The 27,398-nt window shown below is 45.2% G+C and overlaps 1 protein-coding gene across 6 annotated transcripts in view; it reads right to left on the reverse strand.

Moving 5' to 3' along the window:
* MGAT5 (alpha-1,6-mannosylglycoprotein 6-beta-N-acetylglucosaminyltransferase) overlaps positions 1–27,398 on the reverse strand; it is a 360,006-nt gene that overhangs the window by 194,033 nt on the left and 138,575 nt on the right. For all 6 annotated transcript variants that reach the window (XM_024764088.1, XM_024764090.1, XM_024764087.1 and 3 more), the window contains one exon: positions 13,732–13,896. In XM_024764088.1, coding sequence (XP_024619856.1) covers positions 13,732–13,896 — 165 coding nt within the window. The remainder of the gene's footprint in view (positions 1–13,731; positions 13,897–27,398) is intronic.

The following is a 27,398-nucleotide window of genomic DNA, read 5'->3' on the forward strand; positions in this document are numbered from 1 at the left end:
CCACCAGGAGCCCGAGCTTCTGACCCGGCTGCGTCCCCACTGCCTGATACAAGGCCTGGCACCATCCAGGCAGTGCTGGGTGTATAAAGGGCACATCAGTGCTTGCTGTATTATCTTCGGGCCCCTCCCTTCTAACAGGGTACTAACCACAAAGGGCGGGGTCTGCCGGTATGTGACAACAAGATGTGGTGCAGGCTCTCAGCACACCTTTATCTCATACATCCTCACCGCTCTTGGGTAGAACGTTGGTATCACTATCTCTCTTGCACAATGAAGCTGAGGCTCGCGATAGTGACAAAATGCCAACAGCGGGTAAGTAAGGGGGGCTGGGAGTTCTGCTTAAGATTATCTGATACCAATGGTCCAGCCTGTGAGTGCCAAGAGCTTCCAGGAGTCCCTTTCCCCAGGTCCAGTTTCCTCTAGGAAATACAGCATCAGAACTGGGTAGTTTACACACTCACAAGCACTGACCATCTGCTACACGCCTGGTCACAGGTCGAAGCCTGAGCTGCATCCTTAAGAAGTGCATGTCCCGGGCTTCCTTGGTGGCGCAGTGGTTGAGAGTCCACCTGCAATGTCCCAGTGGCCAAAACTTACTGAGCTCTTATTTTTTGTTTTCCATGTATTAACTCACAGTCATCACCATAGCACCACAGCCCAGGTACTTTAATCCCAGTGTACTGATGAGGAAGCTGACTGGGATTCTCCAAGGACACATGGCTAGAAGGTGGCAGAGTGGGGATTTGAGCCCAGGCAGTCAGGGCTCCGAGTCTGAGGCCAGAACCTATGGCTGCTGTTAGATCACACCCGCCGGACAGGGCAAGCATTAGCTCAAGCCCTTCACTTGATGTTCACCACGGTTCTTCCATTTCAAGAGCCCATCTCCAGCTGCATCCAAGTAGAGAGGAAGTCCCCACTGTAGATGTCGACTTGAAAAGTTCACCAACATGAAACATCAAGACAGCTTAAAAGCGGTTCAAGACTTGTGGTTGCCAAGGGGGAGGAAGGGAGAGGGAGGGAAGGTCTGGGAGTTTGGGATTAGCAGATACAAACTATTATATAGAGGATGGATAAACAACAAGGTCCTACTGTATAGCACAGGGAACTATATTCAATATTCTGTCACAAACCATAATGGAAAAGAACAAGAATGTACATATATGTCTAACAGAATCACTTCGCTGTACAGCAGAAATTAACACAACATTGCAAATCAACTATAACAACAATAAAATAAATTAAAAAAAAAAAAAAAAAAAGCAGTTCAGAGCGTAGCTGGTCACCTCTGACAAGGCACATCAAAATGCACCCTCTGTCGACCCCCGACGGGAGCCCCGAGGCTGGCCCTGCTGATGCTACAGGCCTTCAGTCTGACATAAATGGACTCGGGGGCTGTGATCATGCATGTGAGATGTGCCTGATGTCCAAAAGCAAAGGAGGGACAGGAAAAGGAGACCACCAGGAGATGATGTCTGCAGGCCGAACTGTGGGGCAGCTCAAACTCTCTTCCTCATGTTATCGAATTGAACACCTCTTTCCTTCATTTCTAAACTCAGCCAAGAACTTCAGACCACCTTTACCATACATGCTCCATCTCTTCTTTTTCTGAGATCCAGTGAGGATGGGAAAAACAAACTAGCAACTGATTTTCATTGAGGCCGCCTAATTTTAGAAGCTAGGGATATGCAAAGCCAAAAGCACAGCTTAAAAGAAAATTCCTCAAAACCCCAAAAGCCTCTGAACCTAAGATTCCTCTTCAACAACGTGGAGACACAGACAGTTCCCTGCTTCCATCTAAACAGCTTTCATTCTAAGATATTTCTGAATTTTTAAAATCTCAGGCTCTAGAACGCTTCTATTGAAAGAACGTGTCAATGCAAACAGGTAGAGGATGAAACGGCGAAGACAGAGGAATGTCTTCAGGAAAGCATATGCTGAGCTGTCACTGTGGAATGTCTTTTGAATCAATACCGTATGTAAGCTGATAGCACAACTGTATACACATACCTCATTAAAGCCAAATTAGAGCAAGTGGGATCTGTCGCCTTCTGATTAAAACAAACACGTCTAATTTCAGTATGTCCTATCTCCGATCCACAGAAGCACCCCCCGCGGAGGCATTTTCACAAATAACACTAACGCCCACACAACTTCCCAAGGCCAACACCACCATGCACATTCCTAAAGGCTGTTCTTCCTGATGGCTCCCCTCACACAGCTGGGGAAGCACAGCGTCCCCTAGAGGGATACTCACTCTCACTTTTTCAAATGAAAACAGCCACGGATTCCTTGCAGGATCAGTAATGAGTCCAAAGGCATTGAGATTGGTGGGGCCCCTGCCTCTTTTCTGCAAAAACTCTTCATTCAGAGCAATCCCTAATAGAGTGTAGCTGGTGAGAATTTTTTTTTAATCCTACTTACATTTTTACAATTAGCCATGAAGAAATAACAAAGTAAATTATCTTATTATGGAAGCTTAGTTTTCAGAAGGCGTAGGAAAGCAAAAAAAGGCATTTCCCTTTTGATCAACGTAGCAGTCAACTTCCTAGGTGCTTTCAGGAATTCCTAAAATATTTAGGAAACTACCAAAGCAGGCGAGCAGCAGACACTGCAATGCAGAACTGAGTGTGTGGCTTTCACGGTTGTGCTAGAAGTTTCAGGACAGTGGCTGCCCTGCTGTGTGGCCAGGAGAGGGAAGCATGCGTTCAGCTGGACAAACACTTATGGAGAACCTGCTATCTGCCAGGCTCCCAGCTAGGTATTGGGATGAAAAGAAAAATGTAGGGGACTTGGTCCATGCCTTTGAAGAGCTTAGAGCCTGGCTGTGAAAGGTCCAAAGATGCACACAGCAGTCATGGGAACATAAAGCAAGGGCACCGGAAACCTCTGGGGCACGAAGGACATCAAGGAAGGCTTCTTATTGGAGAGAGTGCTTCAGGTGAGTCTTGGAACAGATGATAAATAAGGGTAAGCCAGAAAAATGGAGGGCATTCCAGGCTGAGGACAAAAACATGGCAATGCATCAGGGCATACATGAACAGCATGCTGTGGGCTGGGCTAGTTCCTGGCAGGGCTGGGGCACACTCAGCCACAGCAGCATTTGAAATGGGGGCAGAGGGCTTCCGTGGTGGCGCAGTGGTCGAGAGACCGCCTGCCGGTGCAGGGGACACGGGTTCGTGCCCCAGTCTGGGAAGATCGCACATGCCGCAGAGCGGCTGGGCCCGTGAGCCATGGCCGCTGGGCCTGTGCGTCCGGAGCCTGTGCTCTGCAACGGGAGAGGCCACAGCAGTGAGAGGCCCGCGTACCGCAAATAAATAAATAAATAAATAAAATGGGGGCAGAAATGTTAGCGTTCCAGAAGCTTTGCCCTCTGAACTCTCCTGGAAAGAAAAGTTGGAGTCAGGCTTAGGATGACTCTGGAAATCCAAACCATAATGTGATGAGGGTCTCTGATCACTTTATCTCTTTTATCTGCTTGCTTGGAATCTCTTTAGGGACCCTCCCCCATCATGAAATCTCGGGGTGACCTACGTGATACAGGCCTAGCCAATCAGGAGGTCACTGGGCACTGTCACTGGGTTATGGAGAGGCTCACACTGCAAGCCAAGCCAACAGAAAGCTCCCAAAGGGTGTTGCCAGAAACCCAGAGCCTCCTGCGGCTACTTCTGCCACCACCCTGGGAAGATGGCCTAAGAATGAAGCCAATGCCCACGGCAGTACCGCTGAGGTTCTTGGAGACGGTTCCTGTGTCTGTATCTAGCAACACAAGCTCAGCCTCATCTTCTGAACTCTCCAATTACATGGGCCCCAAATTCCATTTCTGTTTGAGTATTTTTGCCTCTTGCAACCAAGAGATTACTGACAAATACGTGGAATTCCCGTTAAGCCTCTAATATTGATAACAAAGGTCTCCACGTACTGACAAAAAGGTCAATTTGGGAACTTCAAGTTTAAGGCACTCAAAAGAAGTAATATACATGTATGAAAATATTTTCTAATCCAGAAAACACTATAGAAATATTAGTTTCACCATGGTGATATCAATAACTAGTCAATATTATATTGCTTATAAATATTAATAATAATTAGTCAATCCAATTTTCATTCTTATATCAATATTCTAAATGTGTAGCCTTTAAACTGTAATTAACAAATGCTCACTTAGTGCTGACTTTGCACCAGGCACGTTTCTAGGTAGTATACTGATCTCACTTAATCCTCATAAACAACCCCCATGAAATGGGCACTACTATTATCTCCCCCATTTTACAGAAGAGGCAATGCAGGCATTGAAAGGTTAAGCAACACACCCAAGGTCACACAGGTATGAAGTGGTGGAGCCTGGATTTGAACCTGGGCAGCGTAGCTCTACAAACAGTGCCTTTCACTGCCCCTCATCTCCTGAGAATCAATGTTCCAACTTCCTTTAAACTGATATTCCTAAACAAATGACTTGCGGCAAGGCAATTTACACTCCTTAAATCCACATTAACACATGACTACTGTCCTCCCCAACTCCTGCCTTTGCTGGCTTGCCTCCTCCATAAAAGCACCACCCCAGTCATCTTTCAAGCTCCATCCTTGGGAATCATATGACGGCCCCTCCCTCGCCCCCTCCCATGGTCCACCAGCATCCCCGGCACATGAGCTCCACCCACGTGGGTCTCAAATCCTCCCCTTCTCCCTGGCCTCACGCACATGGCTTTCAATCCTTCTACACGAGTCAACTAAACTCTCATCTGGCTCAGTGTGATCCCCTTCGCAAGCATCCTGCGTCCACATGGCCATTATTTTTCCTCTGAAAATACAGACCTCATCTAATCATCCTCCTGCTTCAAACCCTCATCAGCTGTCACTGCCTACAGAACAAAATAGAAACTCCTTAGTGTTACACTGAAAACTCTTCACAGATCCCCCAACCCACCTTTCCAGTCTCATCTCCTTTGATGTTCCTCCAGATAAGGTCTGGAGGGTATTTCACGCTGTGAAGTAGATCTTTGGGGACCTCTCATTTTCCTTAACTTATTTACTTGCTCATATCTCGATAATTAAATACTCTGCTTAAAAATTAATAAAATGGAATCTCTTCTAAAACATTCTGGTAATTTAAATCCACTCTCTCCAACTACTTTGCCATCCTTATTCTGAATTAGTGGCTCTTTCATGAAAAGAAATAATTACCTTCTACATAAGCCAGAGTAAAATGCAGATTGCCAAAATTTTACTGGTTTGTGTCCAGGAAAGAGGTTTCTTAAGGTCAGAACTCCAGAAGAGTGTTCTGGGAGTTTATAAAATCTCTTAAAGCTTTCAAAGACCAGTTGCAAAGCCAGAAGCGGTGATGACTGGGAGGTTTGCAAACAGCCTTGCTCGGAAAGGGGAAGGAGACCGAAGATCCCAGCTGGCTGATCAGGAAGCCTCAATGTCTCAAACATCATTCTGCATTGATCATAAGTGGGAAAACCAGTTTCCAACAATACTTTATAGATCAGGGCTTCTGAACCACTGCGCGCAACTGACATTTGGGGCTAGATAATTCTCTGCTGTGGGGCTGGCCTGTGCACCGCAAGCCGTTTAGCGGCATCCCTGGCCTCTACCTAGTAAATGTCACTAGCACCTCCTCCGTTGTCACAACCAAAAAATGTCTCCAGATATTGCCAAGCGTTGCCTGGCCGACAAAATTGCAGGCAGTTGAGATTCAATGCTATAAATACCCAGGCACACAGGTCAGCACCACTCCTCTGAACTGGATTTTCTTCCTCTTCCTCCTCCTTTGTGATAAAAATAAAAGTGCCCTTGACCACACAAAGTGAAAACCACACCAACAATGGCATACATTTTCTGTGAAGATACCAAAGGGACTGTTTCTCACAAGCAGCCAAATACTTATTGCTGCCTTTGCAAAGAATGAAACAGAAAGGGACACATAGATAGAAGGAACTCATTTGTTTCTTGCTCAGATTAATAATAATAATTTTTAAAAAGCCCCCTGCAGTCTCACCTCTCTCCTGTCTCTCGGGCAGCATCTGGGGTGCCACTGACAGGCCAATACCTGATCCTGGGAAAGTCACCTGCTAAGCTCCTGTCTGGGTGGGGCTGGGACACTTCAGGTGCCACACCAACGCATCTGAAAACTTGAGGACACAAGCAAGGAGTCAGCACAGGTGCAACTTCATTTCAAGGTCCATTAGCAGCGCCAAAGGGGGGAAACTGCACTTCCAAATACAGGCCCTGGGACTCAGCAGGGACATTTTTCATTATCAATTTTCTAATGCTAAGAATAACAATTATGGTTGTTTTATTGAGAACAATACCCAAGTTCAAAAACACTGCACTTCAACCCCAAATACGAGAATATGTTACATGCTGAAACTGACGTGTGGAAAATGCAGGGTTGGCTAATGTTCAGTTTGAACTCAATAACACAAAGCATCCTCTTGGGTTGTGCTCTGTTTCCCAATTCACCTTGCAATTGTAAGCAATCAGAACAGAAGGGGATGCTATCATGATGTTCAGCCTTGTAGTGAACCATCAATGTTGGCCAGTTATTCAGCTGCTGCTGAATGACAAGAAGTTCTTGAGAGTATAAATGAATAAATTTGCAAACACACATGTGCCCACGTTCCTCCCTCCCCTCCCCCACACCACAGAGAGCTGCACAATATCCCCATTCCCCTCAAATATTACAATCTACAGTTGGAACCATCACATTCTAGGAAGGCTCCACAGCACCAAATCACCCATGGGAAGCTCAGTCACGACCGACAAAAACTCCTATTTCTTAGGCAGTGTCTGCTGCTCAAGCCCGAGAAAGGACCACGAATGCCAAGTCCCAATTCCAAGCAAATCCTCATACATATAAATGGAAAAGAGGAGCAACAAGGAGAAACCCTTGCAGAAGTGAAACCAAATGCCACCCACCTCCAGCATAATCCAACCCACGTGGACAGTATTTATTAAACACCTTCAACAGCCATGCTTTGAACAACACAGTGGACAAAACGAGGATAAAAGCAGATACTGACTGTCCTCAGGAGGCCAGCACTGTCACATCACACACCTGTAGCTTTTTACCTTTCCGCCATGTCAGTACATGGCCAAGAAGTGCAGACCCCATCCTACTCACTCCACTTCACAATTTAATATCACAACTCTAGAGAACAGCAGAATCGGTCTTTCAAAAAAATCAAAGTATCATTCCGAAAATAAATAATTTTGAAAAAGGCACACTCAAGTCCCTTCAGGGATTAAGCCTGGAGAAATCATAATTGGTTAAAACGTGGTTTTTGTTCTTTTCAATCTATTTTTTTTTCATTTCTTTGATTCACTGTCCTCTTCCGTAAGATAAACAGAGCTCAGAAATGCAGTTCATTGGGTCACAAATCAAGCCTTGGTAAACTCTGAAAACTTGAAATCGTATCAAGTATCTTTTCCGAACACAACATTATGAGACTAGATATCAATTACAGGAAAAACACTCTAAGAACTGCAAACACACGGAGGCTAAACAATATGTCACTAAAGAACCAACAGATCACTGAAGAAATCAAAGAGGAAATCAAAAGATACCTAGAAACAAATGACAATGAACACATGATGACCCAAAACCTAAGGGATACAGCAGAAGTAGTTCAAAGAGAGTAGTTTATAGCAATACAATCCTATCTCAAGAAACATCTCAAATAAACAACCTAACCTTACGCCTAAAGCAATTAGAGAAAGAAGAACAAAAAACCCCCAAAGTTAGCAGAAGGAAGAAATCATAAAGCTCAGATCAGAAATAAATGAAAAAGAAATGAAGGAAAAAACAGCAAAGATCAATAAAACTAAAAGCTGGTTCTTTGAGAAGATAAACAAAACTGATAAACCATTAGCCAGACTCATCAAGAAAAAAAAAGGGAGAAGACTCAAATCCACAGAATTAGAAATGAAAAGGAGAAGTAACAACTGACACTGCAGAAATACAAAGGATCATAAGAGATTACTACAAGCAAGTGTATGCCAATAAAATGGACAACCTGGAAGAAAAGGACAAATTCTTAGAAACTGCACAACCTTCTGATACTGAATCAAGAAGAAATAGATAACATAAACAGACCAATCTCATGCACTGAAATTGAAACTGTGATTAAAACTCTTCCAACAAACAAAAGCCCAGGACCAGATGGCTTCACAGGAAAATTCTATCAAACATTTAGAGAAGAGCTAACACCTATCCTTCTCAAACTCTTCCAAATTATAGCAGAGGGAGGAACACGCCCAAACTCATTCTACGAGGCCACCATCACCCTGATACCAAAACCAAAGATGTCATACAAAAAGAAAGCGACAGGCCAATATCACTAATGAACATAGATGCAAAAATCCTCAATAAAACACTAGCAAACAGAATCCAACAGCACATTAAAAGGATCGTACACCATGATCAAGTGGGGTTTATCCCAGGAATGCAAGGGTTCTTCAATATACGCAAATCAGTGTGATACACCATATTAACAATCTGAAGGAGAATAAACATATGATAATCTCAATAGATGCAAAAAAGCTTTCAACAAAATTCAACACCCATTTATTATAAACACTCTCCATAAAGTAGGCATAGAAGGAACCTACCTCAAAATAATAAAGGCCATATATGACAAACCCACAGCCAATGTCATTCTCAATGGTGGAAAACTGAAACCATTTCCTCTAAGATCAAGAACAAGACAAGGTTGCCCACTCTCACTGCTATTATTCAACATAGTTTTGGAAGTTTTCGCCACAGCAATCAGAGAAGAAAAAGAAATAAAATTAATCCAAATTGGAAAAGAAGAAGTAAAACTGTCAGCTGTTTGCAGATGACATGATATTATACATAGAGAATCCTAAAGATGCTACCAGAAAACTACTAGAGCTCATTAATGAGTCTGGTAAAGTAGCAGGATACAAAATTAATGCACAGAAATCTCTTGCATTCCTATACACTAATGATGAAAAATCTGAAAGAGAAATTAAGGAAACACTCCCACTTACCACTGCAACAAAAAGAATAAAATACCTAGGAATAAACCTATCTAAGGAGACAAAAGACCTGTATGCAGAAAACTATAAGACATTAATGAAAGAAATTAAAGATGATACCAACAGATGGAGAGATATACCATGTTCTTGGATTGGAAGAATCAACATTGTGAAAATGACTATAGTACTCAAAGCAATCTACAGATTCAATGCAATCCCTATCAAACTACCAAAGTCATTTCTCACAGAAGTAGAACAAAAAATTTCACAATATGTATGGAAACACAAAAGACACTGAACAGCCAAAGCAATCTTGAGAAATAAAAACGGAGCTGGAGGAATCAGGCTCCCTGACTTCAGACTATACTACAAAGCTATAGTAATCAAGACAGTATGGTACTGGCACAAAAACAGAAATATAGATCAATGGAAAAGGATAGAAAGCCCAGAGATAAACCCATGCACATATGGTCACCTTATCTTTGATAAAGGAGGCAAGAATATACAGTGGAGAAAAGACAGCCTCTTCAATAAGAGGTGCTGGGAAAACTGGACAGCTACGTGTAAAAGAATGAAATTAGAACACTTCCTAACACCATACACAAAAATAAATTCAAAATGGATTAAAGACCTAAATGTAAGGCCTGACACTATAAAACTCTTAGAGGAAAACATAGGAAGAACACTCTTTGACATAAATCACAGCAAGATCCTTTTTGGTCCAACTCCTAGAGAAATGGAAATAAAAACAAAAATAAACAAATGGGACTTAATGAAACTTCAAAGCTTTTGCACAGCAAAGGAAACCATAAACATGACGAAAAGACAACCCTCATAATGGGAGAAAATATTTGCAAACGAAGAAACTGACAAACGATTAATCTCCAATATACAAGCAGCTCATGCAGCTCAATATAAAAAAAACAAACAACCCAATCCAAAAATGGGCTGAAGACCTAAACAGACATTTCTCCAAAGAAGATATACAGATGGCCAACAAACATGAAAGAATGCTCAACATCACTAATCATTAGAGAAATGCAAATCAAAACTACAATGAGATATCATCTCACACCAGTCAGAATGGCCATCATCAAAAAATCTACAAACAGGGCTTTCTCTGGTGGCGCAGTGGCTGAGAGTCCGCCTGCCGATGCAGGGGACACGGGTTCGTGCCCCGGTCCGCAAAGATCCCACATGCCGAGGAGCGGCTGGGCCCGTGAGCCGTGGCCGCTGAGCCTGAGTGTCCGGAGCCTGTGCTCCACAACGGGAGAGGCCACAACAGTGAGAGGCCCACGTACCGCAAAAAAAATCTACAACTAGTAAATGCTGCAGAGGGTGTGGAGAAAAGAGAACCCTCTTGCACTGTTGGTGGGAATGTAAATTGATTACAGCCACTATGGAGAACAGTATGGAGGTTCCGTACGAAACTAAAACTAGAACTACTATATGACCCAGTAATCCCACTACTGGGCATATACCCTCAGAAAACCGTAATTCAAAAAAAGACATGTACCACAATGTTCTTTGCAGCTCTATTTACAATAGCCAGGACATGGAAGCAACCTAAGTGTCCATCAGCAGATGAATGGATAAAGAAGATGTGGCACATATATACAACGGAATATTACTCAGCCATAAAAAGAAAGGAAATAGAGTTATTTGTAGTGAGATGGATGGACCTAGAGTCTATCATACAGAGTGAAGTAAGACAGAAAGAAAAAAATACCGTATGCTAATATGTATATAGAATCTAATAAATAAATAAATAAATAGTTCTGGAACCTAGGGGCAGGACAGGAATAAAGATGCAGATGTAGAGAATGGACCTGAGGACACGGGGAGGTGGAAGGGTAAGCTGGGACGAAGTGAGAGAGTGAACTAAGAAAGATGTTTAAAAAAAACATGCAGTTCAATCTGATTCTTGATTTTCATAAAGTTCATTTCCACCTAAATTTATCTAGGAGAACATTCATTTTCACATAATAAAAAAGCCCAAGAGCAATAATAAATTTGGTAAGACAAGCCATTTTCAATAAAAGCCACATAGAACACAGCTAAAGAGAGAAAGAAAAAGGGGACACACACACACACACACACACACACACACACACACACACACACACAAATCCCTAAAAAGAAAATAAATTTAGAGAATTCTTCTTCAACTGCTATGGTACCCAATTTAGATGCAGTTTATAGCCAACCAGAAGATCTATCAGTGAGCAGTAAGACACAACAGTAAGCAGTCAGAAACATCAGTTAGCAATAAGACACCAGAGTAAGCAGTAAAGTCACACCAGGGAGAACATTTCTGAGCAACTACCACATGTCTTAATGCAGAAAGGAAGAAAGAAAAACTTCACTCAACTAGTATTGGAACCCTATTAAAACGACCTCTCTCACAGCTCAAGAGCCACTCCTGCTATGACAGGAGGGTTGTGATGACTGCCAGTACAGCCATGGATCAGGAAAAGGACAAAAAAAAGCCATAAAGGGTTGACCATGAGCTCGGACTAGGAACTTAAGTGCTTGTCCTTCTTTTTGGCACCCTAAGCTATAGACCTGGCAAATAAAAAAAAAAATATATGTGGGTTATTTGACAAGATATAAAGGACCCTCCAACCTCTGGGGGAAATAAAGGAGGATGCCCGGGTTCTTCATTCCACATCTATAGCCACTGTGGCTAACGCAGTGTCTGGGCAGGGAATGCATATGCACCCACATGCACAGAGGAACAAGTTTTTTTGTTTTCTAACACACAGGTCAGCCAAAGAAACAAACCCTCAGTCATAAAGAACTTCCTTATTAGACAGGATATTAAGTACTCCAGGAAACTGTCAGCTCTTTAGGAACATCTAAGAAAATGGTTGCACATTTTTTTCTAGGCTCACCCATTTGGGATGATTTATAAGTGGAAGCAAGAAAGAAAGAGCAAACACAATGTCTTCTCTACTTGGCACGAGGAGGTCTTCAGCTGAGCTCAGCAACAAAGGCTCACCCCATCCCAAATGCTTAAAGTCACAAAACCTGTGTGAAACCACTTCTCTGAGATGCTGAGAGAGTAAATAAAATCACGTTGCCTCCAAGGCTCCGGAACTGTACTGGTATTTACTGAATGGTTGCTAGCTGGAAGGAAGGAGAGGAAACTAACAACTTTCTACCTGTGTCACAATCCGTTTCTAGTCTGTGTCTCTTTCTCAATCGCCTCAATCCTACCCACCTTCAAAGTTTACCTTCTGACTATGTCAGAAGCCTTCCACAGTCACCCCTGCTTAGAACGACCATAATTTGTGTTATTCTAAGCATGTGTATTATTTTACTAATTGGCCAAGTAAAACTCCCGAAGGTATGGAGTGTGTCACACACACGAGAGATGCAAACGAGTAAGAATGAGGTTAATTATCAAAGGCATAACTTTAAATTTGCTCCCTTTTTCCCAAAAGGAAACAAAATAAAATACTCTGGTTCTATAAATATCAGTAAAAACACAGTACCAGTGGCACCTCTAAAGGAGCCCTAGTCAGAGCCAATGACTTTCAGAATGTGCTCAGAGATATGTGTTAGCCAAGTAAACTAGCTCCATACACAGGGCTGGGATCCCACTTGAAATAAGTAGCCACCACCTGCCTTCCATTTCATTCCACAGTTTTGTACCCTGAGACTTGGAGCTCAGGCACCAAGTCTCCCTGTGAGCCCGGCACACAAACCAGACAGTCAGAGGCAGCTAGATCCCTCATCAGGAAGAGAATGACAGCAGACATGTTGACACAGGCCCTACAGGACAGAGGCGCTGGGAGGCAGCAGTGTTAGAGGCAGAGCAATCTTCACCAAACGCCCCCCCAGGTCCAGCAGAGCTGCCATGAAATCAGACAGGACCTTCTCAACAGCATCTCCTACTGGGAACAGGGGTGGAGGAGTGGAGGCTGGAGAGGCATGGGTTCCATTTATTAATCAGTAGCTCAGCACAGTGGGAGGTTTTCTTGTCTAATTACAGAAGCTGCTGGAAACTGCAAGGGAAGACAGGATTTATGGCCTAGATGACACTGCCTCTGTGTTGTAATTAAAAGTTATTTTTAATACCTGTTTGGTGGGATACTTTGGATTATTAAAAAGATATTTTGCAATTTAAAACTTGCTAAAGGGCAAAGAACACAGCAGAAACATAATACAACAAGCTTGCCTAATGTGAAACAATTAAACGTTTTGACACTGGGAGGTGGGAAAGGAAAAGAATCTCTCTCCTACTTAAGGCTGTGAATTTCCTATAAGAAAGAGGGAAAGAAAAGCCAAAAAGGGCACTCAAGGGCTTCCCTGGTGGCACAGTGGTTGAGTGTCCGCCTGCCGATGCAGGGGACACAGTGCCCCAGTCCGGGAGGATCCCACATGCCACAGAGCGGCTGGGCCCGTGAGCCATGGCCGCTGAGCCTGCGTTCCACAGAGGAAGAGGCCACAACAGTGAGAGGCCCACGTACCGCAAAAAAAAAAGTAATTCCAGGAGCGCATTATGGGAAATATGCCATGGAGACCACCAGATATTACACATCATGAAGAGACTATAAAAGCATTTGAATGTGTTATTCAAAAATAAATTAAAAATGAGCTTTACAGGGGCCATACCAAGTTTATGGGATTTATCTTATGCCAATAAGAACACTGTGCTCCTGTATTCTCTTCCGAGTTCGAAGCAGGCTTTGACTTCACGTCAGGGCATAGAATTGCAGTCCTTACCTGCCACATTAATTTTCTCAAGTGCTACCAAGCTGGGAACAGCTGTGGTGGAGTTGGTCAAGTTCGTCCCTGTGCCATTGATTACGAGGTTGTCCACCTTTGACTCTAACTTGCCAATGCGCTGCAAAATGTTATCCAACAACACAGCAAGAGTCTTCTTCAAATCTGTAAAAGAAAACGTACATAGTTTGAAAATCCTTTGGTCCCCGCACATTTGCCTGGTGCGCACACGCTCACCCTCCCTTTGTTTCTCTCTCTGACACGAAGAACAAAAGGCGACAAATCAAAAAGTACCACTTGAAGACCTGTCCTAACAAACCACCTCTTTAAGATGACGGAGAGCCACATTCAAGTGGCCCAAAGAGTACAAAACAAATCAGTTCGCTCTGTAAGACAACTTTCGCGGTAAGTAACATTAAAATTATTCCTGGCTACTAGGTTGAGAGAGAAAACTCCGTTACTCAGCATCCTACCAGAACACTCTGTTAAATTCTTCCTCGTTCTAGCACGGTGGTTACTGACACACTGAATGACAAGCCCAAAGTGTAGCAAGGCCCTGAAGTAACTTCCGGATCAAGTTTATTGTTAGTTTTTTTAGTGCTGTAGACTCTCGCATGTCCAAATTTTTTGCAAAGTCTTTACTGCTGTTGGTTACACATGGTAATACTTAATAAAAGCTACAGTTCCAGACTCCAGACATGCTGGATAACCCAGAGTTAACTATAATGCAATTTAGGAAGACACTTAAAATAAAGACCAGATTCATTCGAGACGTATTTATTAAACAACTACTATGCGCCAGGCATTGTTCTAGACGCTGGGACGCTGTTCTTTTCTGGTGCTTACATTTAAGAGTTGATTCTCTTTCTTATGTATCTGGCTGCGGGTTATAGAGAAGTGTTCTTCCCTCTGGATAAAGTACAGACACATTATCTTCATGCCTACGTAAGTATTTACTAAGTTTGTATACAAGGTATTCTACACACAGAGAGAGAGAAATTAAGTTAGCCCCCTCTCCTGTGGAAACTCATAATCAAAGAAAGATAGTCTGACTTGTACATGTGATAAAAGCAGGAGGACCACAGGATAGCCATCTAGGTGAAGAGAATTCAGACTCGCTTATGAATTGGGAGTGGGCCAGGGGAGTAGGACATAAGTGGAGGGAACAGGATGCAGAAAAGTCCTGAACTGAGACAAATGGGAAGTTGTCACCTTCTATTCTGCTGGGAACAGAGCACACTAGCGCCGAAGAGGTGCTCTGATCCGGCCAGGAAAGAAACACACACTGGATCAATCCACCAACCCCAGAGCACAGCCCATGACCCTCCACCAACAGGCATGCAGGCCTCCTACTTTGCCAGGCCAAGAGAGACTCTCATCTGAACAGAAACAAAGGTGTGTGTTGTAATTGACATGGAATTTTGCATCCTTGGTGGTTTACAGACAGCTTCACTGAAGCTGACTAAAAACTACGAACAGAAACAGAACCCACATCTTCATCCTGAAAGTCTGGTTCTATGTGCTAAATTAGCATAATGTCAATCGTTCCACCACACCCAACACCCAACACCAAACATCAGACTTCTTCACCACGTTAAGATCTATAGCAGATTGTTCATTCACTCACTCTAACAAACATCCGACCAGGTCTATTTTTGGCTCTTCAGTGTGTACCTTACCCACAGGTAGTAAGACAAGCTGGCCATAACATTAGAGCAATTGGCTAAAAATATGACTATAACAAAGAAGGTTAGAAGGGAACTAAGAGTTCCTGAACGCCTATCACGTGCCATGCACACTTATAAGGAATTCCATGTATCTTCACATTCTCCATGAAGCAGGTATGACTTCATTTTACAGAAGAGAAAACTGAGGTTCACAGACAGAAAGTAATATGCTCATGGTTAAAGAGATACAAAAGTGCAACGCAGACTCCACTCAGGTCTGCCTAATTCCCTGACATCTCAGTGTGACCAGCCAGAAGTCGAGAGCCTGGCTGAAAAAAGAAACCAAGCATGAAATTCAGTGACTTTCATCCACAGCATAACGATTAAGGGCTTATTAGACTCTAATCACTTCCTAGGTTTGAGTCGTCTCTCTCCATTTTTGCATCCTTATTTGTAAGAGTTGAAAGAATAAGCCTACCTCTTCGGGGTTGTAATGAGGACTTAATGAGTTAATATGTTTTGAACACTGCCTGGCACACAATAAGCACTACATAACTGTCTGTTACATAGATAAATAAAAAATAAAACCTTTGGAAAATGCTCTCATCCTTCCTAGAGAAATCTCTCCCTGAGTGATGCAAAGCTTTACTGTTTTATCCAAAGGGTCATGAGATCATTCTCCTCCAGGGGCTGCAGTCCCACAGTCAGCATGACTCACAGCCTGTCCCTGACACATCATTGCCTGGCGTGGACAGCAGGAGTCAGCCACCGGCTCTGCTCTTACACTGAAGCTAAAGCACTGACCCCTTCTCCAGAGCTCTGAAGATTGCCAGAGGACAGTCACACAGACGGGGGCAATGGTGCCACTCGGGGGCTGTATTCACTGTAAAGAAACCACTCCTCAGATAAATGATATCAATCTCCCCCATCTCCAGCCTCTTTGCCCAGAGCCTGAATTATCAGCCAAGGAGTCCACGTGTAAAAATGGCATTTAACTCTTACCAGCAATTGTCATTAGCCAGACGCAGAGGCCCTGACCCTCCAGTTTGGGTTAACTCAGGGTTTCTCAACTTTGACACCACTGACACTTGGGACCAGATAATTCTTTGCCGGGGGTGGGGCAGGGGATGGAAGAGGCTATTCTATGCATTTAAGGTGTTTGGCAGCATCCCTGGACTCCAGCCACAAAATGACAGTAGCAATCCCCCCATGTGACAATCAGAAATGCCTCCAGACTGCACCCCATTTGAGAACCACTGAATTAAGCACACTCCCCCAACCTTTGTCTTCCCTGCTGCCCTTCTGTGTAGATGTCCAGAGAGAATCCAGGCAGAAGGGTTACGGGAGAGGGAATGAGGTGTGAGAACACAGTCACTAAACTGGCATTCTGTGTGACTTCCATGGTGGCACTGCTACAACTATGATGGAAACTACAATGAGGGAAGGTGGGAGCGGAGAGCAGCCTAGCCCATGCTGCAGGTCTCTTAAGGGCTGGTAACCTTTTGCCCTTTTGTTAAAAGGTAACAGGACTACTGGACAGAGTCCCCAGCCCACAGTTTTTGGTGATAGTCACTGATGGCACACAGCTTAGGTAGAACACAAAGTTGTCACATCAGTGTTAAGAAGACATTCTTCCTTGATTCTTAAAATACAGTCCATCGGGCTTCCTGGTGGCGCAGTGGTTGAGAGTCCGCCTGCCGATGCAGAGGACACAGGTTCGTGCCCCGGTCCGGGAAGATCCCATGTGCCGCGGAGCGGCTGGGCCCGTGAGCCACGGCCACTGAGCCTGCGCGTCCGCAGCCTGTGCTCCGCAACGGGAGAGGCCGCAATGGTGAGAGGCCCGCGTACCGCAAAAAAAAAAAAAAAAAAAAAAAAAAAAATACAGTCCATCAATAAATGTGACCCCCTATCTCTTGTTGATCTCCCCTACATAGATGGACCTTTTGCGACTGCGACATGGTGCGAATAAAGGAATTCATGATGATGATAAGGTGTTGCTGGTCCCCATCACCACTACTGCCCCAGTACTACCACGGCTGCTACTATCGCTAAGGTTGCTACTACTGCCGCTACTACTATCGCTACTATTATTACTGCATTGTTGCCGCTGCTCCTCCAGCAGCACCACCAGCGTCACTATGTACTGAGCCCTATGCGTCAGCTGCTGTCCTAAGCACTTTCCACGGATTAACTCACCTGATCCTGCCAAGACAATATGAGAAACGTGCTGTCGTTCCCACCTCCATTTCACAAATGAGTAAACCACAGTACACAGAGGTTAACTAGCTTGTCCCACGCGTCTGCAGATCCAGTGTCCAAACCCAGATAATCGGGTTCCAGACCCAACAGCTCTTACCCACTATGCTACAATGCCTCTTGAGGACCACTATGGACCTGCCGGCCAGCAAGCATCTCTGACCTGCTACTTCTGAACACACTTAGCAGGGATTAACTCCTGAGCTTCTGCCACGTGTTTCTGTTAAACCATATCCCAGCCGCCCTCAAGACTCGTGACACCACTGTGCCGCGAGCAGCTCCAACACTACAACGTAATGAAGAACTTATCTTTCTATATCGTCTCCCTTAAAATGAAAATGGAATATAAGACTATCAAAACCTTAGACACTCTACCTGAGTTGGCATGGTTTCTCTCCCAATGTGGGGGGAAAAAAAAAAGTTCATTTTCAACTCAAGCAGCTACTTGAGTCACAATTTCAAGGCAGTCCAACACAAGATAAAAGATACTGTGTCAATAAAACACACAAGGGCAAAGATGACCCCAAGCCCATCTTTGTATCCTTACCAACTGGCACAGTGCCTGACACAGTAATCAGTAAGTGTGTGTTACCTAAATGAATAACTGAGTGAATGAATGAACCAACAACTAAATGAACTACATTTAGTCTTCCCACAAAGAAGGCTAAATAAACTACACCTTTGTAAGTGATGAAATTGTTTCTCACCTTTGTATTTCACAGCTAAACCTGCAAAAATTGTTAAGAGCTTTACTGCAATTTTAAACTAATACCAGAGTATTTTTGTATATTTTCACCTTAATGTTAACCCATATATTTGATAAGACTGAACACCCAAGAATAATTTCTATACAGTTTAATAAAGAAATGAAGGTGAAAACATTCCTCCAAATTCTAGTATAATATTTTCATATTTATCATTGTGTTTTAAAGTTATTACAGCCATAAACTGTATCCTCTGCAGGATTACAATTCCCAATTACTAACGGGCTTTTAAAGTTTTGTTTGTGCTTCAAAGCCTCAGTAATAAAAATTTAATCCCAACATTACTACTGCAATTCTGCATTCCGCAAACTTACTGTCCGTGATAAAGATGAGATCAAAGTAGGTAAAAACATTTAAAATGTCCCTCTGGGGAAAGGAAGCTTTTCGTTTCTATCATGCCAGGAGTTCTCTGATAAAGGGTGAGATCAACAAAATCTCAGAACAGGTGCTCTGGCAGCTTCTGTAGATTTTCATTTCCTGAAAGCCATGACATTAAGGATAAGAGGGGCTGGAAGATGCTGCCGCATCCTTGAGCAGGACAGTCAAGGAGATATCACTGCCAGCTACACCTTCCCCCATAGCTGGAGTCCAAGGAGATGAAATATCAGGAGAAAGGGGGGTCCTGCTGGTGGAAGAAGATCTGTCAGTTTATAAGTCTATCAGCTAAAACTGTGAGACTGGGTGGTAAACCCTGATTGCCCAGATCAGCAAGTCAACTGAGAAAGGTCAGTGCTTGAGGGCAGTGCCTCAAGGCTGGTCCCACCCCATTCCCCTGGGACACGCTTCCCAAAGCAGTGGTTCTCCAGCCTGCTGTCCATCAGGCTTGGCTGTGGAGTCAGAGGTACCAGGTCCTATCCTCAAGCTGCTCGGTCGGAACTTTCAGAACCTGCACGTCAAGGATTCTGGGCACACACAATCGAGAACTACATTGAAGATGCAGCCGCCACGATTCACTGGCACAGAAGCAGTAAGCAAGGACTTACAGCGGAACTGCCAGAGATCATTTACATCTGTGCTTGTTCCTAATGCAATTCCTTCTCTACCATGGCCGTGTTTCCCCGCCCCCCAGTCCAGAGCAGAGCTGGAACAGCAGGACCACAGAGCAGATTCACTTGCTGCTCCAGAGAAGCCAGCAAAAGACAGGGCGCTAATGAGAAAGGAAGGTGCTAATGAGAAAGGAAGGTGCTAATGAAAAAAGAATTAACCCCAACCTCTCATTCCCACCGACTGCCAGGAATGTCAAGTTTCATCAGTTACATGTTTGAAAATTAATTTTAAAGTGACCTTTCCACAGAAAGATAATACGGTTAGAGTAATGACCAAAATACAGTCCATTCATTATGTACAAGGACATTCGAGACAGTGTTAGTTATAAAAGAGAACAGTGCTGTTTATTATAGATAAGCAGTGGACACTACCCAAATACCCAACAAAAAGGTTACATCGTATGGTGTCCATCTATTCCTAAAAGGGAATAAATCGCTAGACTGGAGGCCAGAGAGGAGGTCTGTTCTGTCATCTCTGTTTACTGCCACAAGCTATTGACCTCAGGAGCTCAATAAATGTTTATTGAATGGTTGGATGAAAAAGGAAAAGTGTATGGCCATTAAAAAAATATAATGGACGGGGAAATAAAATAAAGATGAGTTCAAAAAGCTCTATGTAAAATATTCCAGTTTTTTTAAATGAGCATACACACACATATATATCTGCATTTAAATAAAGGATGGAGAAAAATCAAATTTACCTGGTTTGGGGGTAAAGAGTGTTTTATCTCTTTATTTGTAAGAATGCAAAGCTGGGCTTGGGATCATCTCTGCCCTTGCGCGTTTTACGGACAATATCTTTTATCGTGTGTTGAACAGCTTTGAAACAGTGACTCAAACAGCTGCTGGAATTGAAAATGATTTTTTTTTCCCTTTCACATGGGGAGAAAAAAGAAGTCAGCCCAGGAAAGGTGCCTGGAGGGTCCCAGGTTTCGACAGCCTCATATTCCAAAAGCTCTGAATTTTCTATAAACTTTCACATCATTCTGACAATCACAAAGGCACGAAATGCTACCTGAAAATGCAATCAGTACTGTGTATTCTACCCTCGGAACTCAAGGATACTGGCCACAGGTACCCTGATGTCCCCTCCCCTCTCCCAAGAAGCATCTCAGTCACTGACCCTCACTGTCTCATCTCAGCTGGGTTCTTCAAGCCCCCCCAGTTGACAACTCACCAGCCCCTAAACTCACAAATATGCCCTTCCCCCTGCAGCTGTCACAGGCCGTCCAGGTCACAAAGGGAACAATCATCACCCAGTGAAAGAGCAGCTCAGAGGCACTGACTGCCGTGCTTTCCTGGGTTAGCTGTACGGAATTAAGCTTTGACTTGAATTTGCACCTGCAAGTAAATGCTATTCCTGTGCTGGGAGAAGGCTCGCTAGTATTTCAAGGAACTTCTAGGCAGCAGAATCTGAGAAAGAATCCTATCTAGGCCTGTGCAGGATAGTGAACTGCTTTACGGAATCTGTAAACATCCAGACGGAGTTCTTGGGCTGCTCTCTCCATCTTCCTAACACTTCGCCAGCTGCATGGAACAGGACTCAAGCCGACTTAGCCCTCTGTGTAGAAAAGGACTCAGGCTCTGAACGGTCAAGTCCACTGACACCGGTAGTCCCCACTGACTCCAGGGCATCTTCCCTGTCGGGAAAGGGCAGCCATAGCACAGCCCTCCCTGCTCACTACCCACACCAGAAACTGTGCCCCAATGGTGCCCACTTCAGAGACGAAGTGAGCTCGGCCACGCCCCACTTATCCCACACCACAAAGGACAAGCTTTATCTTTTGAACGGGAGGAGAATGACAATCACATGTCCCGCTTCTATGATGCCAAGGTCACTCTGGAGCTAACACACCTTTGGAAAGGGATCCAGGGAAGAGCCGAACAGCACCTCCCTGGAGTTCTGAGCAGCAGGTCTCAAGCCCGGCTGGGGTGGAGCCCAGCATCGGTGCTGTCACAGCAGCCCAGGGGATTCTGGTGCACAAGCCTTGGGCATCTTGTTTCATTAGCAGTGGGTGGCGAGCCTGCCCTCCTCCAGTCCACAGCTTATTTCTTCTCCTGTCTGGTCGGGCCCCGTCCCCTGTAAACCCTAAAAGCAGCTATATAAACAGGTTCCTGAAGCCCTGTGTTCAAATGAATAAACAATGTCAGCTCTACATGGACAATTCTGGTTGGGTGGTAACTACTGCGGGTCCGTGTAGACCAGGGTTAGCGATAACTCATAATAACGAACGCATGTTACTAAGCTAAGTGCTTTGATAAGCTCGGTCACGTGCAATCCTATGAGGTCAACAAGCCTATGAGGTCAGTGATATTATAGCCTCTATTGGACAAAAGAGGAGGCAGTCTTTTAAAACATCAGTGACTTGCCCAAGGTCACACATCTAGTAAGGAGACCTTCCACAAGCCACAACTAAACACGCTCCAGCTGCTTTCCAGAAGAAACAACGGTTCCCACGTCAGGATCGTGCATAATAGCTACTTCGAGCCACCTGGACACCAAGTCCATAGGGAATCTCTTCTTGTTTCCTGTCTCACTAAAAACATTACTGTGTTACTGTGATTTTCTTTTTGTTTTTTTTAGCCACACCCCTCGGCTTGCAGGATCTTAGTTCCCCGACCAGGGATCGAACCTGAGCCCCTTGCAGTGGAAGTGCAGAGCCCTAACCACTGGACCGCCAGTGAGTTTCCACTGTGATTTTCAAACTAACCTCAGCTATAACTGTAGTAGACAGAGTCAGGGTGGAGGGAACACTGCTGCTATTCACTCATGGTTCCTACTATGTGCCAGGTACGTGCTAAGGCCCTGGGGCACAGCAGGGAACAGGAGAGACAGGACTCCCTGCTCTCTGGAAGCTTCCATTCTAATGGGGGAGAGAGATGATAAAGACAGTGACATGACAGGTAGTTTAAGTGTCATGAAGAATGAGACTGAATTAGGGGTGCGGCCCTACTTCTGATAGGGACCCGAAGGAGGGGAGGGAGAGATCTCTCTGGAGGAAGGGCATGCAGGTGGAGGGAACAGCAAATGCAGATCTCAGAGGCAGGAAGATGCCCAGCCATTGTCCAAAAGCTGGTGGCAGAAAACAGCTGCACTGCCAGGCAGGATGAGAAGGGTGGACAGCTCTTCAGGGTGGCCGTGAGCTCTGCCCAAGCAGTTCTGGCAGAAAGAGCACCAGGACACCGCTGGGAAGGGGAGGCACTGCAGGGAAGATGAGGGACCTACTTCAGGGCAAGACTCTGAGGCAAACCCCTTTACACCTGTATCCCCTCCTCCCACCAGGACCGGAAGCAGTGGTGTGGTGTGCAAGGAAAGGGCTTGAGAACAGAGAGTACAAGCAAGAGCCTCCAGTTCCTCCCGGAGACCCAGATTCCAACTGCACTCCTGTCTCAAACACACCCGAGGTCCTCCTCAGACATCCAAACTGGGCTGAGTGTGCCCGTGAACTTGGCCTGGCTCTGACAGGGATGCTGGGTGGGGGTCTTCTACCACAGGATCACTGGAAAAGCCCCAAGCCCCAAAGAGGCCCATTTGTAGGTCCAAGCTTTTGAAAGCAGAGAGCCCTTTCCAGAATCACACCAGTCACGTCACTGTAGGGTAACCAAGTAACCTCCTGAGACACACCAAAGAAAGGGGCCAGCTCTTTTTTTCCCCCGTTTCGCTCCAAGAACAGTGTTTTTCCCGCAAGGGTTCTGCTTAGGTGATGGTGGTTTTCCACATCACGCAGCCCTCCAAAAAACAGTCCCTTGACCAGATTTGGAGGAACAGAGGCAAAAAGAAAAAATTTAAACAATAAACCTTCACAGGCTTATCCAGTGTAAGTGTTTTCTTCTTTTTCATAGGAGAGGTGGAACGAAACACACGGACAAGCTCTTGTCCGACTCTCAGATCGTTACCTAGGTCTGCAACGCAGGATGGGGGCTACATTTTTGGAGCAGCCTCAGGCAGCCACGCCAGCATCACAGTGAGGGCCCCCCACTGACTTTTGAACCAACCCTAAGCGGTATTTATGTCTTGGCAATGGACATCGCCAGGCCGACAAGGGCCACAGAAGCCCAAAGCTGCTACCCCCTCGCCAGCAACTAAAAACTCTCCCCTGGTTATCCACCCCTATGTCCTTAAGGAAACAGAAAGAACTTCCTTCCTCTTGAGCTCCCTGTGGAGGTGACAGTGGACAACAGGTCAGGGTCACGGCCGGCGCCAGGTAGGGGCAAGCCAGGCCAGGCTCCCTTGCAAGAGTATCTGTCTTCCTCATCTCCTCGCTTCCATCACACTGAGACCACAGCCTTCAGGGCCTCAGTACCCATGCCTTCTTCCTGATTCTCCCACATCAGCACCGGCCACACTGCCCTGTGCTCACCTTGTTCTAGCCGCAGCAGCCTCTGCTCTGCTCTTGGAGTGTGCGTGAGGCCTTAGGACCTGGCACACACCCTGCTTCACCTCAACCTCCCGCCTCCCACCCCACCCACCAGCTCCTGAGCATCATTTGGGCTAAAACACACCTCCTGGGCTTCCCTGATGGCGCAGTGGTGAAGAATCCACCTGCCGATGCAGGGGACACGGGTTCGAGCCCCGGTCCGGGAAGATCCCACGTGCCGCGGGGCGGCTAAACCCGTGCGCCACACGCCTAGAGCCCATGCTCCGCAACAAGAGAAGCCACCGCAATGAGAAGCCCACGCACCGCAACGAAGAGTAGACCCCGCTCGCCACAACTAGAGAAAAGCCCGTGCGCAGCAATGAAGACCCGACGCAGCCAAAAACAAATAAAATAAAATAAATAAAAGACACCTCCTGGGAGAGGCCTTCTTTGACCTTCTCCTCCAAAGTAGCTCCTCAAGTACTTTTTTAAAAATCCCATCTCCCTGTGTCGTTTTTCTTCCTGGAATTTACTGCTATCTGTCATTCTCTTGTTTATTATTTCTCCCCCCAAATGAGTGCAGCCTCTGTGAGAGCAGGGACCCTGTCAGTCTTTTCCCAGCTGTACACACAAAGCATCGACTGCACTGACAGACACGAGCCCACGGCGCAGACATTGCCCAAAGTGCCAGGCTGGAAGGATAAGAGCCAATCCCGGGGACAGTCTAGGCCCAAGGAGTTCAGGGAACCAGGAGACAGGAGGTAAGGCAGAGCAGGTGTACAGACCTGGAGGACAAGGGGGAACCAGGCAGCAGGGAAACAGAATATTGGTGGGGGGCTGGCAGAGAAGCTGAGGGCTCATAGCTGCTTCAGCCTGAGCTGGTGACCAGCCCAGGGCAGAGCGTCCCAGCGCCCAGAGAATCAAGTAGGTGAGAAAAGTCAAGGTTAATATGGTGCGGATGTACCCCTGGGGGGGCGGGGGGGGAGGGGTGTCTCTCATCACCCTAGATTTCTATTCCTGCTACTTTGAGAACACAAGTGGACCAGGCCTGGCCTGTTAGATAAGAGGTGATCACTGGGCATCAGAATTTGGGTCAGGCCATTGGAGACAGAGACCAATTCACCTCAGAAACAAGCACAGCATTGACTGGGCGAGTGACACCATTCGGGAAGCAACTCCCGAGAAATCACAGACAGGCATGGCCCTGCCACGCGGGCCTGGGAGATGCAGCGGAGGCTGAGCTACAGACGGCTCTGGCCCCACATGCTCCTCCCCGCAGTGATAGAGAAGCACCCAGAAACGCCCTCCACACCCCAGGAATGAATGCTGCGACTGTTTCACACAGGCTGCCCCGGATATCTTCCAGGCACTACTTCTGAAGACCATATCCCAAAAGAAAGTCAGAAGTCTCTCTTCAAATCACCAGAACGAGGATGGAGGAGCGGGGGGGACACCATTTGAAAGTTCTTCTGCTGTTGTTTAAGAACCAGTCAAACGAACAACCAACTGCATGTCAGAGACTGACAAACATTTTTGGCAAAGGACCAGACAGTAAACATCTTAGGCTTTGCCCTCTCTGCAGCAACTACTCAGCTCTGGGATTGCAGCACAAAGGCAGCCACAGGCAACACATAAACCACGGGGTGCTGGGTTCCAAACCCATATGAAAACAGGAGGATCCGGCCCAAGGCCATGGGAGTCCTGGGAAATTGTTGAGTCAAGGAGGGACACGATCACACGAGTGTTTTAGAATGAACTATGGGGACTACTGAAAGATGGAGTCATCACACCTTAGATGTTATGTGAAATAAATACTGGTACTGCCACGTTGCTCTGTTATTACAGTTGTTATAAACAAATGGCAGTGTTTGTGTTTTAATGAAACTTTATTTACACAGACAGGCAGAGCTCCAAATATGACCCACAGGTCATGGTTTGCTGAACACTTCTGCCCTAGCATCTCAAGTCAGGAATTTTAATCTAAAATCAGCTACTACGATTCTTCAAACACCTGCCACAGCTACTTAAGACAAATTTGTAGCACATTAAGAGCCTCTGATTATACCAGTATGGGTTGGGAGAAGGAAGAGGTTTTTTTTTTTTTTGGGTCTATTAACTGGATTCATTCAAACCAGACACAGGTCCCAGCCACAGAGGGTTAGCTGTTCACTGGTCCAGAGCAGACATCCAGGCAGTGCTCTGTACATGGACTGCATCTATGGCAGAAAAAGAGACTGCAAACCAATGGCTCATGCATCCTCATCCCCACTCCACCAGCCCAGCTAAACCACTGTACATCTGGCAGTCTCCATACTTCCATCTGACACGTAACATCACCCACCAGGGCTGCCTGGCAATTGACATGCCCACAACTGCTAGTGATGGATTCCAGGGGAAGCACACATCATCAGAATGGCTCTCCAGCTTTCCAGGACTGGCTCTGGACTATACCATCTGCCTCAATCCCAGTTGCTGATACCAAGAGCTGAGAACCAGGGAGAACTAGCCTGGCAAATTTTAAACAATAAAATCCAGTTATCTGCTAAAGGACTTCCATAAGAAGATGCTGTTAGATGGGGTCTGCTGTTTCCAGTCCTCGTGCAATAGTTCTCCAAGGTGCGGAGGAGGGAAATTTTGCCCCCCAAGCCCGGAGACATTTTTGATGCTACTGGCATATAGTGGGTAGAGGCACCAGAGATGCTGCTAAACATCCTACAAGGTACAAACAGTCCCCCACTCAGAACTACCTGGCTCCAAACATCAATAGTGCTGAGATAAAAACCTATGTCTGGGTAAGATTTCATCACATGACGATCCCCAAACCTCAAGCACTAATGCACAGTCCAATTAAATTCCCGAAACTCAGCTCCAAAGACCACTTTCATTGGCATGTCGAGTTGATGAGATGAAAGAGAAAAATACATTAGAGGTGCCGATGGGGCCGTTTGGTTGTTTCTTTGTTGTTTTTGAGGAGAATTATTATTTTGCTAAGGTTCGTCTGTAAACGGAGGAAGTTGAAATAAATTTCTGTAGTTTCTTGAGCTCCAAAGTCCTTTGATTACAAGCATATACAGTGGTTCATATTCTAACAGACTACTCTGGGGTTTTTGATATCTTTCTAAAAAACATACTGTCTCGGTCAGGCTGAAAAGCTAACACCAGATCATTGCTCTTTAAGAGTGTGGAGGAAACCTACCCTATGAGATGCTTAGCAGTACACAAGAAATAAAACTGGTCGAAACAACTAGAAAAAATAAAGTCTATAAATTTACCATTCATGTGGCTTCTTGCTTCCCACGTTAAAGGTTTGAGAGAGACCGAGATAAACAGAAGGAGGAAGTTACTACAGGACTAGACCTCTTTCACTCCAAATGTTAACGTGGAATGCACTGAACCAGAAACTGAAACACAGCATCAGTTTTACTTGTGACATTTACTTGTAACCCACTGGTAACACCAACGATGATAGTTTGCTTTGTCTTTTTCTGACGGTTTACCTATAACATTTGGGAATTATTACAGAAGATCGAAGTCAATGAGTAATTTAAAACGCACCCTCTGAAAAACTACCTAGCT

The sequence above is a fragment of the Neophocaena asiaeorientalis genome, unplaced genomic scaffold (genome assembly GCF_003031525.2).
Source record: "Neophocaena asiaeorientalis asiaeorientalis breed wild unplaced genomic scaffold, Neophocaena_asiaeorientalis_V1.1 scaffold102, whole genome shotgun sequence".
NCBI lineage: Eukaryota > Metazoa > Chordata > Mammalia > Artiodactyla > Phocoenidae > Neophocaena > Neophocaena asiaeorientalis.